The 15,213-nt window shown below is 41.3% G+C and overlaps 1 protein-coding gene, 1 long non-coding RNA gene and 1 pseudogene across 2 annotated transcripts; 2 read left to right on the forward strand and 1 right to left on the reverse strand.

The window, feature by feature from the left end:
• Nucleotides 1–404: 404 nt before the first annotated feature.
• On the forward strand, nucleotides 405–3,738 carry LOC111954300 (ankyrin repeat domain-containing protein 9-like; annotated as a pseudogene).
• Nucleotides 3,739–7,163: 3,425 nt separating this feature from the next.
• On the forward strand, nucleotides 7,164–9,683 carry LOC139023238 (uncharacterized). Its single transcript, XR_011474385.1, has 2 exons — nucleotides 7,164–7,517; nucleotides 8,509–9,683. It is a non-coding gene; the product is annotated as an uncharacterized lncRNA (long non-coding RNA).
• Nucleotides 8,134–13,764, reverse strand: LOC111954634 (4-galactosyl-N-acetylglucosaminide 3-alpha-L-fucosyltransferase 9-like). Its single transcript, XM_023974502.2, has 2 exons — nucleotides 13,520–13,764; nucleotides 8,134–12,776 (listed from the first exon to the last, which is right to left on the reverse strand). Exon 2 carries the CDS (start codon nucleotides 12,767–12,769, stop codon nucleotides 11,669–11,671), a length of 1,101 nt encoding a protein of 366 aa, XP_023830270.1. The 5' UTR covers nucleotides 12,770–12,776; nucleotides 13,520–13,764; the 3' UTR covers nucleotides 8,134–11,668.
• Between the last annotated feature and the right edge of the window lie 1,449 nt (nucleotides 13,765–15,213).

A 15,213-nucleotide genomic window follows, 5' to 3' on the forward strand; every position in this document is an offset into this window, starting at 1 on the left:
CTAGAGAGCTCTTACGCTAGCATCTTGAAGTTACATTAGAACAAACACGTTTCATTTATCAGTACCATGGAAGGATATATTTAGTAAAAGCTAAATTGCGACTGAAAACATTGATAATTCCCTGCTGCTTGTGTAACAGTTTAACTTTAGTCCGTTCCCTCGGCCCAGACCGGGCGCGAACCAGGGACCCTCTGCATACATCAACAACAGTCACCACGAAGCATCGTTACCTATCGCCCCAAAAGGCCACGGCCCTTGCAGAGCAAGGGGAACCACTACTTCAAGGTCTCAGAGCAAGTTACGTCACCGAATTGAAAGCTATTAGCGCGCACCACCGCTAACTAGCTAGCCATTTCACATCCGTTACACTTGCTTGCATAACCTTAGCTTTTTCTTTGTTAAGTATGGGTATCAACGTGGGTCGCGACCTGTCAGAGTAAATTGATAATTATTTCATTAATTACTGGAATTGATTTGGCCAAGTGCAACTGCGCTCTCTGTTCGGTGCGCTCCTGCTTAGCAGCGGTCTCTGCTTAGTTTGGCAACTGCGCAAGTGGGAGAGGAAGAGGTCCGTGTGCTTGCGGTTTACCGGATACTTTTCTTCAGTTTTCTTGAAGATCACTCTGCCACACACATTGACTTGTCATTCCCACTTGCCATCACTCACTGCTGTCATCAAATGGATTTATGCTAGACACAAGTTCTGGTGTCTAGCAAAACAGTTCACAACCTAGACTTTCTTTCAACAATAATTTATACAGTAAGATGTACAGAAGGCCTGATCAATTGTTCATCTGTACTGTTACTTAGGTTGCACTATGAAAAAGCCTATCTGTGTGTTCTGCTATTCATCTGTGTGATGTGATCAATCAGTTTATTCCAGTTTGGGATGAAAATGATTTGTATTTTAACAGCAACAGTTCCAACCTAGACAGATATGTAAGAGTGTTTAATGGGGGGAAAATAAACATTAATAGATATTTATATGGATATTTAATTTAATATTTTTTGTTTTTTGTCTATATTGCATTTGTTTAAGGAATTAGGTTAATGAAATGTACTGATATTTACATATAGTTGCATATTTTCCTAAGCTTGGGGCCCAGGAAAGCACTGAATTTCTCATTTGGGTCCCAGGCTGAAAAGTTTAAGATCCCCTGCTCTAGATGATTGCTCCGTCTGAGCAGCCAAGAAAAAAACACAGTGAGATTACTTTTCTTAAAGGTACTGCTACAATTTCAAAATTGTTGACAGGCTGTTAAAAAATATTCTGGTAAAATCTCAATAAAACTAAAGAATACAAGGAAAATATCTCTGCTATTAAGAATTTTACTGTAGAGCATTTGGCTCAATGAGACAATTCTGTTCACACTGCAATGCTTAGAGGGGGGTGACTCTGCAGGAAGGCTCACTCGAGAATGTCTCTAAAATGTCTTGAGATTCCCTCCAGTTGTACATTTACATTTTAGTCATTTAGCAGACGCTCTTATCCAGAGCGACTTACAGTAGAGTGCATACATTTTATTACATTTTACATACTGAGACAAGGATATCCCTACCGGCCAAAACCTCCCTAACCCAGACGACGCTATGCCAATTGTGCGTCGCCCCACGGACCTCCTGGTTGCGGCCGGCTGCGACAGAGCCTGGGCGTGAACCCAGAGACTCTGGTGGCGCAGCTAGCACTGCGATGCATGCCCTAGACCACTGCGCCACCGGGAGAACCCCAGTGTAAAATGGGTCTACTATATCAGCGGCTACACTGTAGCGATTTAATTCAGAGCACAATTGGGGGGTCACRACACTACAATATCGATTAGGCCTATAAATTTAGTATAGCTGCTTTTTCATAACTTTTTAGTTTTTGTAGGTCTAAAGTGATGATATTATAAAAACATAAAGGGCATATTTTTCTCTAATGACCATATAATAAAAACATTGCAACTCACTCACCATGTCACTGAATCAGTGGGAGCCCTGAGCTTGTTTCCCGGCAACAAGACGGTTCCATCTAGGGGTGATGGGAGACAGTGACATGTTCCTTATGTCCAGTCTACTCCGTAATTACGTTTTTGTTGTCGTCATTGCGGAAAACCCCGCTTCGCAGAGATAGGATGTTGGAAATGGAAGCAACTTTTTTAGTGCTTTTGTGGCTATCTCAGGATATTCAGCCTTGATTTTAATCCAGAAGGTCGGCAGAGATTAAGTTAAATTATCTCAAACATACTTTTAAGGCCACCGTCATTTACAACATCAAGGAGTTGATCTTCTTCCTGCACGGACATGGACGATTCACCTGGGACATTCACAAATGGGTCGCGGATCCATTCCTTCGCACTTCGTGGGTCTTTGGCGGTTGGGAAGTAACGCTCGAACTCTGTTGACAGCGAAGCTAGGAGATCGTGCACCAGCTGGGAGAAAGACGGCCCGGTCTCTCCCAAAATCCCTGCTAATGTTTGGAACATGTCAAATATGCCCCTGTCCACTCGCTGTCCCCACAGTTCCAGTTTGGCTTTGAATGCAGCCACTTTATCTGCCAATTTAAAGACAGTTGTCATTCTCCCCTGAAGTGACAGATTGAGTTCATTGAGCAGGTTGAATATGTCGCRAAGGTTTTGCAACCCATTCCTTGTCATTGAAATGTGCTGCAAGTGGTGACTTTTTTTTCTGAAAGAAATCTCTGCAGCGGCTCTCATAACKCAAACTCTGGCAAGCGATCTAGCTATCTGACTTCTGTGTATAAGAGAGGCATTGCTGTACACTATCGTACATGACCACCAAGCCTACGCTCAATACTTGCTCAGTCACTACACTGATGAAGCGCTTTTGTTGTTGTCCATCATCGGCCCCGCATTTCGTGATGGCTGTCAGGTATGACAGACGGGACATACTGGGTCTCATACTGCAAGAAGCACATCGACTACCTAGTCTGCAGTCATATATGAACCGAGGCGGATGTTTTCACATGGAGAACGGTAAGACCCCACTACATCTGGCCTTTGAGCTCCTGCGCTCCAAAGCAGTCATTCTGTTATTGGGCAATGGCGCCTCGCCACTGGCAGAGGATCACAACAGTATGACACCACTGGATGTAATTTTGGGACAGCTGTGGGACTCCAAAGTGAACATTGGGGCCAAAAATCTGTGTCTTGACAACTTGTTAATGTTTATGCCCAAGATTTGTTTCAACATGAAGAGTGCACTCGAAGAAGACACTGTTGGTCCAAAGTCCTTGGTGAGCRCAAATTCAAATATCTTGTTGGACAGAAGCCAGCTCCATTGTTTGTCATTTCCCTTTGCAAAATAATCTGAGTTCCTCCTTGAAACCACTACCCTGCCAACTGCTTGGACAGCTGAACATGCTTTAAAAGTGTTTTAAATCTGTCAACATTATTTATTTATTGACCTATGTGAATGTTTTAGCATGATTGATCAAGATATCTGTGTGATGAGCCTGTAGGTCCTATGTATGATTTTATAAATGCAAACCCCTGTATGAAATGAGTAGGCTATATGAATCGGGTGCTAATTATGATAATATCTGTGATTCAAGTTTCAAATAAAATGTAAGATATATTTGGTAAATCATTTCATTTTTCTTAAAACCTTTTTATATAAGTTGTATGCAACTGTCTCAGATTGGAGACTAAATACAGGATAACAACATATTTTCATCKCAGTGCTGAATTTTACGCTTTTGTAGTCTACAGAAAATGTATGATTTGTTATCTGTTTAAAAWGATTACCTCTAATATGTTTRATATCTTAATAGGAATTTTGATCTAGGAACTTTTAAACATATTTCAAATGGTATAACAATTCCATTATGCATCTCCAGTGATGGCTTTCCTCATTATCAACATAATGCTCAAGAGAAAAGAAAACTTGATAAACTAATAAATTGAAACTCGCATCATTGTTTCTTCTCTTCTGGCTTATTCCTTCCTTTCAAATRATAAAAGCCTGGTGTTTAGCCCACTGATAAGCAGATTGGGAAGAGGGGTTGGGTAACTTAACCTCTCTTGGGTAGGGGGCAGTATTTTCACCTCCGGATGAAAAGCGTGCCCAAAGTAAACTGCCTGTTACTCAGGCCCAGAAGCTAGGATATGCATATAAGATTTGGATAGAAAACACTCTAAAGTTTCTAAAACTGTTAAAATAGTGTCTGTGAGTATAACAGAACTGATATGGCAGGCGACACCCCGAGGACAAACCATCCAGGGAAAAGAAATTGAGGTCATAAGATTTTCCAATGTATTTTCTATGGGATACCCTTATTATTAGGAACCTGGTTGCAGTTCCTATGGCTTCCACTAGATGTCAACAGTCTTTAGAAGTTGTTTGATGTTTTTATTTTGAGAAATKAAGAAGTAGTCCTATTCAATGTAAGTGTCACTCCAGGTGGACTCTGCTGTTTTGGTGCTCGTGAACTGGAACGCGGCTTACATTGTTTTTATCCGGTATTAGAAACAGTTTATTCCGTCTTAAATTGTATCGATTATTTACGTTTTAGGGTACATGAGGTTGGATTAGGAACATTGTTTGAAGTTTACAGGTAATTTATTAGATACTTTGTAGGCATGTTGGGCGAGTTGAAACCGGTGTATTTCTGAATCAAACGCGACAAAAAAAATGACATTTTTGGGACATAAAGAAGGACATTATCGAACAAAAGGAGCATTTGTGATGTTTCTGTGACATTTTGGAGTGCCAACAGAAGAAGATCTTCAAAGGTAAGGCATTAAATATATCTATATTTCTGACTTTTGTGGCGCACCTGCCTGGTTGAAATATGATTTTCAGGTGTTTGTATGCGAGGAGCTGTCCTCAGATAATCGCATGGTTTGCTTTCGCCGTAAAGCCTTTTTGAAATCTGAAACAGCGGCTGGACGCTACCGTCCCACCTGCCCATAAGAAGTTAAAGAAGTCTCAAAGTATTGCTTGCATGAGGTAGCATACCTCATGATAAGTTGTAGACCACACTACATACCAAGAGAGTTGTCATCTATATTTCTCCGTAGCCGTCTATTTACTACCACAAACCGATGCTGGCACTAAGACCACACTCAACGAGCTGTATAAAGCCATAAGCTAACAAGAAAATGCTCATCCAGAAGCGACGCTCCTAGTGGCTGGGGACTTTAATGCAGGCAAACTTAAATCCGGTTTACCTCATTTCTACCAGCATGTAACATGTGCAACCAGAGGGAAAAAACTCTAGACCACCTTTACTCCATACACAGAGACGCATACAAAGCTCTCCCTCGCCGTCCATAGGGCAAATCTGACCATAATTATATCCTCTTGATTCCTGCTTACAAGCAAAAACGAAAGCAGGAGGTACCAGTGACTGGCTCAATACAGAAGTGGTCAGATGACATGAATGCTACACTACAGTACTGTTTTGCTAGCACAGACTGGAATATGTTTCAGGATTCATCCAATGGCATTGAGGAGTATACCACCTCAGCTTCATCAATAAGTGCATCGACGACGTCGTCTCTACAGTGACCGTATGTACATATCCCAATCAGAAGCCATGGATTACAGGTAACATAGGCACCGAGCTAAAGGCAAGAGCTGCCGCTTTCAATGAGCAGGACACTAATCCGTCCGCTTATAAGAAATCATGCTATGCCGTCAGACAAACAATCAAACAGGCAAAGCGTCAATACAGGACTAAGATTGAAATCCTACTACACCGGCTCTGACGCTCGTAGGATGTGGCAGGGCTTGAAAACTATTACGGACTACAAAGGGAAACCTCGCCTACCAGACAAGCTAAACGCCTTTTATGCTCGCTTCGAGGCAAGCAACACTGAAGCACGCATGAGAGCACCAGCTGTTCCAGACGACTGTGTGATAACGCTCTCCGTAGCCAATGTGAGCAACATTACAGGACGTGTACTCAAAGCACGCGTGGACCAACTGGCAAGTGTTTTCACTGACATTTCCAACCTCTCCCTGACCGAGTCTGTAATACCAACATGTTTCAAATGGTGGTCACACCAGATATTGACTGGTTTTCTGATCAACGCCCCTACCTTTTTTAAAGGTATCTGTGACCAACTGTATTGGTATCTGTGACCATCTGTATTCCCAGTGTCATGACGTTTCCCTGTTGGTGAGATTTATGACCCCCATAAATACCTTTCCCCCTTTTCTCTCTCTACTCTATAGAATGGACTCATGGAAAGCCCTTTGTTAACAGAGAGAGTATGGTAACATCAAAAGGTTGGGAACGGAACAATATTTAGGTAATCCAACCAGTTGAAAGTATCCGTTGGTACTTAAAGAATATGATGTCAGATCAGTTGTCGTATGAGATATTATTGCTGATGATAGGACGACATAAATTGTATCTTGGAAAGTGTACACATTCTAGTTATTGTAACGGCCGTCCCTCGGTGAGTGAGTAGACCAAGGCGCAGCGGGTGATGAATACATAATGTTTATTTGACAAGACGGAAAAACACGAAACGAAATACACTTGAATGATTAACAAAATAACAAAACGAACTAGACAGACCTAAACTATGAACTTACATGAAACGAGGAACACATAAACAGGAACGACCGAACGAACGAGACGAGACAGTACCGTGTGGTGCAAAATACACAGACACCGCGACAATCACCCACAAACAAACAGTGAGAACAACCTACCTTAATATGACTCTCAATTAGAGGAAAACGCAAAACACCTGCCTCTAATTAAGAGCCATACCAGGCAACCCAAAACCAACATAGAAACAGCAAACATAGACTGCCCACCCAAAACTCACGCCCTGACCATCACACACATACAAAACAACAGAAAACAGGTCAGGAACGTGACAGTTATCATATTCACATGGAATTGTTGTGCAATTTAAATGTTTAAATATTAAACTATTTGTGAAAAGATTAAATGTAATTTTAGTTTTTAAAATTAGAGAATTATATTCATAAGTAAAATATGCTCACTCAGTGGCCACGCCCACGTGAATAGGCATTGGTTGGAACCAACCCCTTTTCTACAACCCCTTTTCTACATGAACCAATTCACGGCCGACTAAGCCAACCCCAGCGTGAGCTGTGGTTGCTAATGGTTGAACGACTACAGCCTAACGAACGTAACATTGTGTTCCCGATGACGTGAGGACTAAAAGGGCTAATTTCAACGTGGAGGTGGCGATCGCCACGCTGGAAGGATGAATTTTGACTATACGAGCCAGAATATAGCATGAGTTTAGTATGGCAACGTGGTATGAACTTTAAACTCTTATTCACTAAAGAAGTGATACATCCTAGATGTCGAGTTATCAGCAGCAGCTGTAAACGTGCAGAACGACAGGGTACTACAACATATTCGTTTTACTACACAACGACAGGGTACTACAACATATTAGTTTTACCACACAACGACAGGGTACTACAACGTATCCGCCCAGAAATATTATTCAAAGGACAAGGGATATCTCTGCTGTGCAACCAAGCCTTCCATCTTCGACCAATCTATCGAAGCGCAGCTCAGAGTAAATATATTTCTTGCATTTTCCTTTTCCGAATGGGGGGTTATTTAGAATGCATAAGATTCTGTAGTTACGATAGCATAGCTTCATAAGGTCCGATAGAGACCCAATCCTTTTGTTCCTCAGTCCTCCTGCTCTTTCATTCAAACCCAACCCCCTTTCTTTGTGTAGCCAGCCGTCATATTGGTTTTGTCCACTAGGGACGTTTTCTTTTATGACACAATTAGTAATCAACGCATGATCCATCCTGTGTATACGTAATTCTGTTTGATTATTTAGGTATTTACTAAATAAATAATTAAACCAAATTTTGTATTGTTGATTCAACTTGTTAGCCATGGTTTGTGAAGATAACCAGRAATTTTAAGATGTTCAGATGAGACTGAACAAGGTGACGATTAATAATTGACTGCTATTGATATAAAAGATTACCAGGTCTTTAAGAGTTTATTCGGAAGACAACAGCTCTATAAACRTTCTTCCGTGGTGTCCCGACTTCCTAGTTAATTGCGTTTACATGATTAGTTTAATCAGGTAATGTTAATTACAGAGAATTGATTTGATAAAATACCATGTCATATATMATTTAATCCATAGTAAAGACACAACACAAGTCATGTGAAATCCATAGATTCGGGCCAAATGAATTTATTTAAATTGACTSATTTCCTTATATGAACAGTAACTCAGTAAAATCTTTGAAATTGTTGCATGTTACAKTTATATTTTCCCCAACATCTCTTTACATTGCTTATGCATATTCGGTGGTCTGATTGTGTCCAGACTGTCAGATTCCGAACAAATGCCCATCCTGGCAGATCTGAACCTAATGCAAGCASAATGTGACTTTCGTGCATTCAGATCTAATGCAGCTTGAAGTAACCGGATGACAGAAGCCGCATTTAAGTGCCGGGTGTAACCGAGGCCATAGATGCTACATATCCATTACTTTGAGTATATTATATACCTAAATGTGTTTCTTTCTGTGTTGCAGGGGCAATCAAGAAATGGAACGGCAAGGCCACAGAACATGACATTCCCRGAGCTGTGGGAGGCCACCTCAAGCATGCCCCTGGTAGAGCCGKGGGTGGTGTTTGCCATGCCGTCACCAGATGCCTTCAGCAGGCTTGAAAAGTGGGATTGATCTGTTTGTCTTTGTTTGATAAAAAATGTTGTTTCAGTTTTCAGAAGTTAAATCYTTTGACATTTTTCATTTTCAACTAAAATGTACTGGATTGGTTAAAAAGTGATAAACTTACACTGAGTGGACAAAACATTAAGAACACCTTTCTAATATTGAGTTGCAGACCCTTTTTTACGCTCTGAACAGCCTCATTTTGTCGGGGCATGGACTCTACAAGGTGTTGAAAGCGTTCCATAGGGCTGCTAGCCCATGCTGACTGCAATGCTTCCCACAGTTGTGTCAAGTTGGATGGATGTCCTTTGGGTGGTGGACTACTTTTGATACACATGGGAAACGGTTGTGAAAAACCCAGCAGCGTTGGAGTTCTTGACACAAACCGGTGCGCCTGGCACCTACTACCATACACAGTTCAAAGGTACTWAAATATTTTGTCTTGCTCATTCACCCTCTGAATGGCACACATACACAATCCATGTCACAATTGTCGCAATGCTTAAAAATCTTTCTTTAACCTGTATCCTCTCCTTCATCTACACGGATTGAAGTGGATTTAACAAGTGACATCAATAAGTGATAATTAGCTTTCACCTGTTCACCTGGTCAGTCTGTCATGGAAAGAGCAGGCGTCCATAAYGTTTTGTACACTCATTGTACATACCATGCACAATTTTGACAAAGTGGAAGATACATACTGAATTTAAACTGTTTTTCATTCTAAGATGGACCAAGATATGTGTTGGTTTTTCACATATTTATCATCGGTTTTGCAAGAGTTGGTTGATTAGTCGGTTCATTGGTCTTCTAATATGTTGATGCCATTGATTAAAAGAGCAGGAATAGGATTCAATGTCCAACCCAAAATATAAGCTTGTTTAACTCCAACAATATAATTGTACAAATAAATTCTCAGTTGGTAAATATGAAATATCAAAACCTAATGCAAACCCCTTTGTTGATATGTATTGGCAATAATTCACTTAATGGTAAGGCATGGAATAAAATAAAATGTATATTTTGTCACGCTGAATGTTTGAAATATGAGTAGGTGATTTGAGTCATGCTTCTCCAGTAGTGGAATAAAGACAGTTAGCACTTGAAATTAAAATTGTTGTCATTTTGCAGACATTCTTATCCAGAGCAACTTACAGTYGGTGCATTMATCTTAAGGTAGCTAGGAGAGACAACCATATACAGTGCTTTCGGAATGTATTCATACCCTTTCACTTTTTCCACATTTTGTCACTTTACAGCCTTATTCTAAAACAGGTWTKTAGACATTTTTACAAATSTATATGAAATATTTAACAGAAATACYGTATTTACATAAGTATTCAGACCCTTTGCGATGAGAATCAAAATGGAGCTCAGGTGTATCCTGTTTCCWTTGATCATCCTTGAAATGTTTCTACAACTTGACTGGAGTCCACCTGTGGTAAACYGTATTGATTGGACATGATTTGGAAARGCACACRCCTGTCTATATAAGGTCCCACAGTTGACAGTGCATGTCAGAGCAAAAAMCAAGCCATGAGGAATTGTCCGTAGAGCTCCGAGACAGGATTGTGTCGARGCACAGATCTGGGGAAGGGTACCAAAACATGTCTGCAGCATTGAAGGTCCCCAATATCACAGTGGCCTCCATCATTCCTAAATGGAARAAGTTTGGAACCACCAAGACTCTTCCTAGAGCTGTCCGCTCGGCCAAACTGAGCAATCAGGGGAGAAGGACCTTGGTCAGGGAGGTGACCAAGCACCCGATGGTCAGTCTGACAGAGCTCCAGAATTCCTCTGTGGAGATGGAGAACCTTCCACAAGGACAAACATCTCTGCAGCACTCCACCAATYAKGCCTTTATAGTAGACTGGCCAGACGGAAGCCATTCCTCAGTACGACAGCCCGCTTGGAGTTTGCACACAAAGGACTCTCAGACCATGAGAAACAAGATTCTTTGGTCTGACGAAACCAAGATTGAACTTTGTGGCCTGAATGACAAGCGTCACATCTGGAGAAAACCAGGCAACGCCAATACCATCCCTATGGTGAAGAATGGTGGTGGCAGCATCATGCTATGGGGATGTTTTTCAGCAGCAGGGACTGGGAGACTAGTCAGGATTGAGRGAAAGATGAACAGAGCAAAGTACAGAGAGATCCTTGATGAAAACCTGCTCCAGAGCTCTCAGGACCTCAGACTGGGGCGAAGGTTCACCTTTCAACAGAACAACGACAAGTCTCTGAATGTCTTTRAGTGGCCCAACCAGAGCTTGGACTTGAACCTGATCGAACATCTCTGAAGAGACCTGAAAATACCTGTGCAGCGACGCTCCCCATCTAACCTGACAGATCTTGAGAGGATCTGCAGAGAAGAATGGGAGAAACTCCGCAAATACAAATACAAGCTTGTAGCGTCATACCCAAGAAGACTCGAGGCTGTAATCGCTGCCAAAGGTGCTTCAACAAAGTACTGAGAAAAGGGTCTGAATACTTCTGTACATGTCATAAATCCGTTTTTGCTTTGTCATTATGGAGTATTGTGTGTAGATTGATAGGGATTTTTTTAAATCCATTTTAGAATAAGGCTGTTATGTAACAAAATGTGGAAAAAGTGAAGGGTTCTGAAATCTTTCCGAATGCACTGTACAATAACACAGTTGTAAAGGGATTTTCCAGGTGAAACAAAAGCAGAGCAGTCGTTGATAATAAGGCACGRAGACACCGGTAGTGTCTGTCGGCCGAGAGTACATAACACCTCTGAAAAGAGAGCCAGCTGTAATGTGCAAACAGAGTGTAAAGTGATTCTACATGTAGAATCTCGCGAAAATGTTGGCAGTGACACCCATCTGCGGCTGGTCACTAAAACACACAGTGCTGAACGAACCAGCAGAACAGCAGATCAAMATTCGATGCGGTGTATGCACTCCCTATGTGCTGTGGGATAAATCAAGATACCTTTTTGGTATATTGAAGATAATAGACATGCAAATTATGATAAAAGCTAATCATAAGTGACTAATTAGACAAAATACCACTTGTAAAGGTCGTGAACAACCCTGTATTCTTTATGTTTTCCCACATGGTCACATCCATAACAAATAGATTGGATGAACTCTTGACTCAGTTGAAGCAGATGTTCCTGAGCATAGAAGTTTCTACGCCATTGAAAGTAGCGCAGATATGCCTCATCATCCTTGTCCAACTTGAGGAGGAATTCAGCCAGGGCTTTTGCATCGGGAAAGTCATTAATATGGATGAAGGAATCTCCTGGGACAAAGTCTTCATAGTTCTGTCTCGGTGGGCCCAATACTACTGGCACTGTTCCTGCTGCAAGTGGTCCGTTTAGCTTCTCTGTGATGTAGTCTTTGTGGACTGAGTTCTCAAAGGAGAGGTAAAACTTACAGCTGGAGAGTGTTGAGTAGTAGTCCTCATATTTCAAGAACCTTGCATAGGCCTTGCCAAAGAGTTCCACTTTAATATGTTTGGCAAGTTCTCTGTAATAGTTAATCCGTACCCCTGTTCCAGTTGCAGGATCTTTGTTACTCACAATCCAGCAAACTAATTTATCCTTCTTTGGYAGCACAAAKTCTTCACCCTGGCTTTTCCTTGCGGTCAAACGCCAACGAACAGGGATGTCTGCGTCTTCCCTATAACTCAAGGTCAAGTTGAAAAGGTTATCTAGACCAGGTATCCTAATTGTGTTTGTAGGTGATTCCACGTGATACCAAATCCACTTCTGGAATGGTGGTCGAGGTGATGGAGGCAAGTTGGATAAATCGWGKTTGATGGATTTGTGAAAGATGAGCACCCCGTCTGCCTTGTTGTACAGAGACCKGTCATCTGTCAGRTGGCAGCCATCAATGTTGAAGAAAGTGGCACAATCRCTAAAATCAAACTTGCGGTTTTCAGGCMRGAACCACAACAGCATGATGGGCTTTTCTGGCTCTGGCTGCTTAGACAAGGACCTGTTCTCAGGTCTTTTTGAGTAAGGACCTGGCAAAGCAGGCTCGGGAGGGCAGATCCGAGATGGAGCTGATWTATTGTACATTAAAAACAGCATCAGAAATACTCCTAGACCAAGAATCGAGAACAGGATGACACGTTCCAATCCAGAAGACATTTTGGTCCTGCAAAAAACAGAGAACTTATTATTTTAAGTCAGATCAATCTTGTTTTATTTATTAACAACCTGTTTTGTGTACAGGAAGTATGAACACATAGCAAATGCAACAAAGGCAGAAAGCCCGGAACTGTAAACCACATCCTGTTACACATCAGCGAAGTTGAACCAACTAGTCAGACTAGCTTCAAAAGTACCTATTCTACTTTTTTCCATACTTTCATCCTGTATCTGAAAGACAACCACCTATGAACCCAATAACTGGGGTGTAAACCTCCTCCTTCCAATAAGGAAATGTGCTCATGGCTCACTCTTTCACTATATACCCACCACCTCAGTTTTGTGTCTAAGTTAATAGTTAACTTTTGTTCTCAGTACAACACAAGTTAATGGGATTTTTAAATGGTGGGTGAGGTGTGCTTTAATGTTTACACTTTTGCTTTACTAATAGTACTAACCTGCAGTTCTACTTTGTGTTGCTTTATGCTGTGCTCTTTTGTGTAAAAACATTAAACCAGACTCGACCTGAGGGTTAGCCAATACAGTAAACGACAATACGTGTTTTTGATTATTTTACTTTCAAAACTGCACTCACTCTGACATTATGAACCTCAAAGAGGATCCTCTCCCTTCCTATTTACAACAGACATATGAAACTAAGAAACCAAGTTTGCATAACAAACCTTAGTCTTAGTTTAAGTCTGTAGTTGAATGATTTATATAATTAAAGACAGAAAGATAACGACTCACCAGTCAACAGGTTGTCCTTGTCACAGTATTCAGAGTTGCTTGGTGATTATTCTTGCTTTGCGGGTTAATTCAAACACACTCCCAGTGAGAACTGTGCACCTGTATGAGTTTTGTATCTGTCACTTTGGTAGTAATCTGTTCAAGTAAATACATTTGAAACAGTGGAAGCTGTATATAGCTATTGTTTAAGTTTGAAAAGGAAGAAACACCCGACAGACCCTCTTACAGCAACAGAAACAGGAAGCATTCTCATTACGCTTCAGAGGAAATTAGGGGAGGGGCAAGGTCTTAGCCACAGCCAATGAGCATTCATTTTGCCCTTACCTGACCTTGAAGAACCTTCGATCTCTAAGCATATGGAGAATGACTGCCAAGAAGATCTACTAAACAAACATATYTGATATCACCTAATAGCTGGTAAGCACTAAACCTTTGTGAAATTAATTTGAATACCTGTGTAAAGCCTGACATCCAGACCTGTTTTATGCTATGCCAAGCATGCAAAGACTTCCGAAACTAGTAAAATCAAATAAAATCACATTTTGAACAGCTGCAGGGTGTGGGCATGGAGAGGAGGGGCTGCAACAGGATACATGTGCTAGTAGTTTTCAAAGTGAAAGCTGTGTGACTATCTAACATTRCCTGACCATCGCTCAAACTTGCTAGCTTTCACCAGGTTAGTTATAAAGGGCCAAGTAATGTTAGTTAGTTAGCTATAGTGGAGATTTTAGCATGTAAATCTTGGTGGGGCCCACTCAAAAAAAAATGGGGATTGCATGCCAGTAAAGCAACTACACAACACAGCACTAAACAAAACTTGAATTGCACTATAAGGGTGACAAATGGCACCCACAAACTGTTAGGGCCTATATAAAGCTGTCCCAACAGCAGAGTCCCAACAGCAGTCCCAACACCTTACCACTGCTACACCTGGCTATCAGTGGAGCCTTGTCGGGCAGAGAAACAGTTCATTYAGCCTCATTTACTGCCTCTAAAAAATATATAGCTGATATGGCTGACTTGCTTAAACAAATGTGGTTTCTACTGACAATTGAGATGTACAAACTATGACATAAGGGGATGACAAGCGGATAAGAGGCAATCCGTAATTTCGATTAAGACATTAATGAGCGAGCTAGGACAGACATGGTCAATATAACTCTTTGTTCAGCACTTTTGAAATGTACAGCGACAGAATTCAGAACATGGGCCGTTCTTACAGTGTTCTCCCTGTATACCAAGTCAGAACCGTAGGATACGTAAAGGGGGCATATAAGCAGACAAGGAATGCTCTTACAATATTCAATGATTACATTTCTCTAAAACAGGTTATAGGCTACATGTGCACCACCAAGTCTGCACAGTAGGCTAAGTTCTGTGGGGGAGAGRGGGACCAAACTCTTAAGGTGAGACTCATGGGCTWCTAACAGCTTACTAMTCAACATACCCTTAGTATTACTTTCTTAGCTACAGTATACATATCCTGGCATATTACATCATTTATKCARCCGCATACAATACATATTTTTGGTCTGCACCATTGTTGTGCTGTGCTCACTTGAACAGGAAAGTGGCACGGCGGTCCTTCTTGTGGGCAAACTTTGTCATCAAACTTTGTCATCCAAGTGTGGTATTCTCTGGATGAAGTCATGCTGCATTGACAGCATGGCCCATGTATTCAACCTTTTCTGGCC

The sequence above is a fragment of the Salvelinus sp. IW2-2015 genome, linkage group LG28 (genome assembly GCF_002910315.2).
Source record: "Salvelinus sp. IW2-2015 linkage group LG28, ASM291031v2, whole genome shotgun sequence".
Taxonomy (NCBI): Eukaryota; Metazoa; Chordata; class Actinopteri; order Salmoniformes; family Salmonidae; genus Salvelinus; species Salvelinus sp. IW2-2015.